The sequence below is a fragment of the Dipteris shenzhenensis genome, chromosome 4, assembly GCF_047967505.1.
Source record: "Dipteris shenzhenensis isolate YYH24624 ecotype China chromosome 4, Dip_SZ_1.0, whole genome shotgun sequence".
NCBI lineage: Eukaryota > Viridiplantae > Streptophyta > Polypodiopsida > Gleicheniales > Dipteridaceae > Dipteris > Dipteris shenzhenensis.
The window spans coordinates 39933538-39936343 of record NC_141599.1 but is presented as its reverse complement, the minus strand read 5'-3'; the positions used below and the strand labels follow the sequence as shown (position 1 = coordinate 39936343).

The 2806-nt window shown below is 42.4% G+C and overlaps 1 protein-coding gene across 1 annotated transcript; it reads left to right on the top strand.

Moving 5' to 3' along the window:
• The first annotated feature begins 548 nt into the window (after positions 1–548).
• On the top strand, positions 549–2568 carry LOC147902849 (protein NEN1-like). The gene is made up of 6 exons (XM_087373954.1): positions 549–870; positions 1004–1161; positions 1244–1290; positions 1368–1431; positions 1568–2214; positions 2343–2568. The coding sequence occupies exons 1-6, from the start codon at positions 549–551 to the stop codon at positions 2566–2568; spliced, it is 1464 nt and encodes a 487-aa protein (XP_087230080.1).
• Positions 2569–2806: the final 238 nt, after the last annotated feature.

Genomic DNA, 2806 nt, shown 5'->3' with positions numbered 1-2806 from the left:
AGCTGTCTCAAACACCCAATCCTATAACTCAAATCGCAGTTCTCGCTCCTGCGATCAGATATAGCTTGAATGATAAGCTCATTAATTCGCTTCTTGCTTGAACGACAAGTTGTGAAATCCGTTGCGCTTAATCCTGAGATAAACTCTTACGTAGAGCACTGACTCTTGGGCTTCTTCTCTGAAACATCAGCTCAAGCAATCCGTCCTCCGAAAACGGAATTACGACACAGGCTTCCTATAAATTAAAGTACTGGAGCATAGTTGGCAGTCAATTATTTTTGCTGGCGATTCGATTTGGATATCTGTGGGTTGAACTGCAATGGCAGTGGCTTCATTCGATGGAAGAATTTGATAGAAGATATCTAACCTTCTCCGTATTATTTAGATTACGTTAGTCAATAATCAGAATCGTTTGTAACAGTTATGCAAACCGCTCGAACGGAATTGTATCTCATCTGTATCATGAGACGTTCTTCATTCAGACGTCATTCGAATTCAGTTCAACTTTTCACAAGTCTCTTGTATTCTTTCTTTCTGTCTACTTTTAGATGCGCGCATTTCTTTCTTCCTCTTCTTTTCTTCACAGAATTGTCGTAGACAAACATGCAGCTGGCAAGGTTGTGTTCTTCGACGTTGAGACCACTGTGCCCTTCCGCACGGGGCAGAAGCACCAATTGCTCGAGTTTGGGGCAATTGTGCTGGATGCGCAGGGTCTATCTGAGGTCCACTCCTACAACACTCTCATCAGACCAAAAGACCTGGACTGCGTCAACCGCCGCAGCGTCGAGTGCAACGGTATTACCAAGGAAAACGTAGCTAATGCTCCGAGCTTCACCGAGGTTGCCGATGAGATACATCGCCTGCTCAATGGTCCGCGAGATTGTTATACAAAAGGACTTACTATCCTAGTTATTCAGGATCTACTTTCTTCTTATCAGTCTAGACAATGCAAGTCGCTTATCTTTCATTCCGCTTATGAGATCTTGGATTTTTATCTCCGTAGGACGGATATGGGCAGGCCATAACATCTTGAAGTTCGACATGCTACGTGTAAGCGAAGCATTTTCTGAGATTAGTCGACCAGCTCCCCGGCCTACTGGAATTATTGACACCTATCCCCTGCTGAAGAGAACGTTTGGAAAACGAGCTGGAAATTTTAAGGTAAGATGAGCCCGTAGCTCTTCATGGTTTTGAGTTTAGCCTTACTGGACCTCCGTGCTAAGATGCCGTTCTCTTGTAACAGCTGGGAACCCTTGCAAATTATTGCGGCTTGGGAAAGCAAGAACACAGGTAATGTTGCTTCTTCCACAAGAACGTGATTTATTCTGTTACGGATGGCGCGTCTTTATTTACTATTGCACATCCAGAAGCTTGCCGGATGCTCGAATGAATCTGGAGGTTCTTAAAAGTTGTGCAACAATGCTGTTTTTGGTGAGTTGCCGCCTTATGAAATTTGTTAAACACTTTATCGTGAGCCCATGGCTGTTTGCGGTTCTGTTCTGTATGCAATGAATGTATGTATACTGTGATTTCTGTAGTAACCAACATTTGTTGTCTTGGGACACAGGAATTAAACTATCCCAATATCTTCACAGAAAGACGGGAACTTACTAGTGCTTCTCCATCAACCTTGAAGCAGTCCAAGGAGCAGATCAAAAGGTTTAGAAATGAATATCTACCTCAAGGCAACTATTTTCAGTCCGAGTTGTCGGACTATGTTGTGCAATCTTCGCCCACTATTAGAAGGCTATCACAAGAGCACAACAAGGTCCCTTTCATTGAGGGGAAGAAGAAAAATGCGGAGGTTTCAAAGTCAATTACTGGCATCACAGTTGAAAATAAATATGCAAAGACAGGTGCACAAGACGTTGAAAGGGCCCCTTTCTTGATAGCAAATTGCGTCTCTCCGGATTTGATAGAAGCACAGGATCAGAATTATAAATTCGGATGCAAAAAAGTATTGTATTACAATGGGTATCCATTGCAATTGCTGGAATGCAAAACCAGAATACGATTCACTGTGAATCCAACTTACGCTTTTGATAACAGAGGCAAACCCAGATTTTCATTATTAATCGAGCCTTCGGAACCAGCTTGTGAAGTAATTGATAACTGTGATGATTTAATCAACACCATTATGGCAGAGCAGGGTGATGAAACAACTTGGTTGCCTGCATTAAGGAAAGAGGAAGGAATTTGGAGAGCTCGCATCAGGTCAGGGTTTCAAATTGGAGGGAAAGTAGATGAGTTTCTGCTCTTCTTTATCGAAACGGTTTATATCTGTTGCTGTTTGAACTTTGTTCTTGGCCAGAGAAGCTTACATCATTTTTTTTGGTTGGCAGGATAGAAACCAGAGGCTTGGGATGCTTGGCAACATACACTACCAAGTTCTATCGACACATGTCAAATGGATTTGAAGAGATAATCCTTGGTGATGTTGATGTGGAAACTTTCAGAAGTCTATTGCCACATGGCTCAATTGTGGACATTGGCTTAGGTTTTGATGTTTTCAGCATCAACAAACGCTCGGGCATAAGACTTCTTGCCAAATGGGTTACGTTACCGTGATTCAAAGGTAGGCACAAAAATACCAGGACCGGATAATGGCCCATGATGGTCAAGATTTGCATGCTCATGCATGCTTGCCTACAACATATGTGGGGACTTGTAAGGCAGATTCACATAATTTCATTGTAGCTTTAAAGGGAAGAAGCCCTCAGATGCCCATTGATCCAGGACTTTAATTTAAAAGAAAGTGAAGTTATGTGATCTATAGAGGTCGTCATGTTCTCTTCCATGGAGTTTC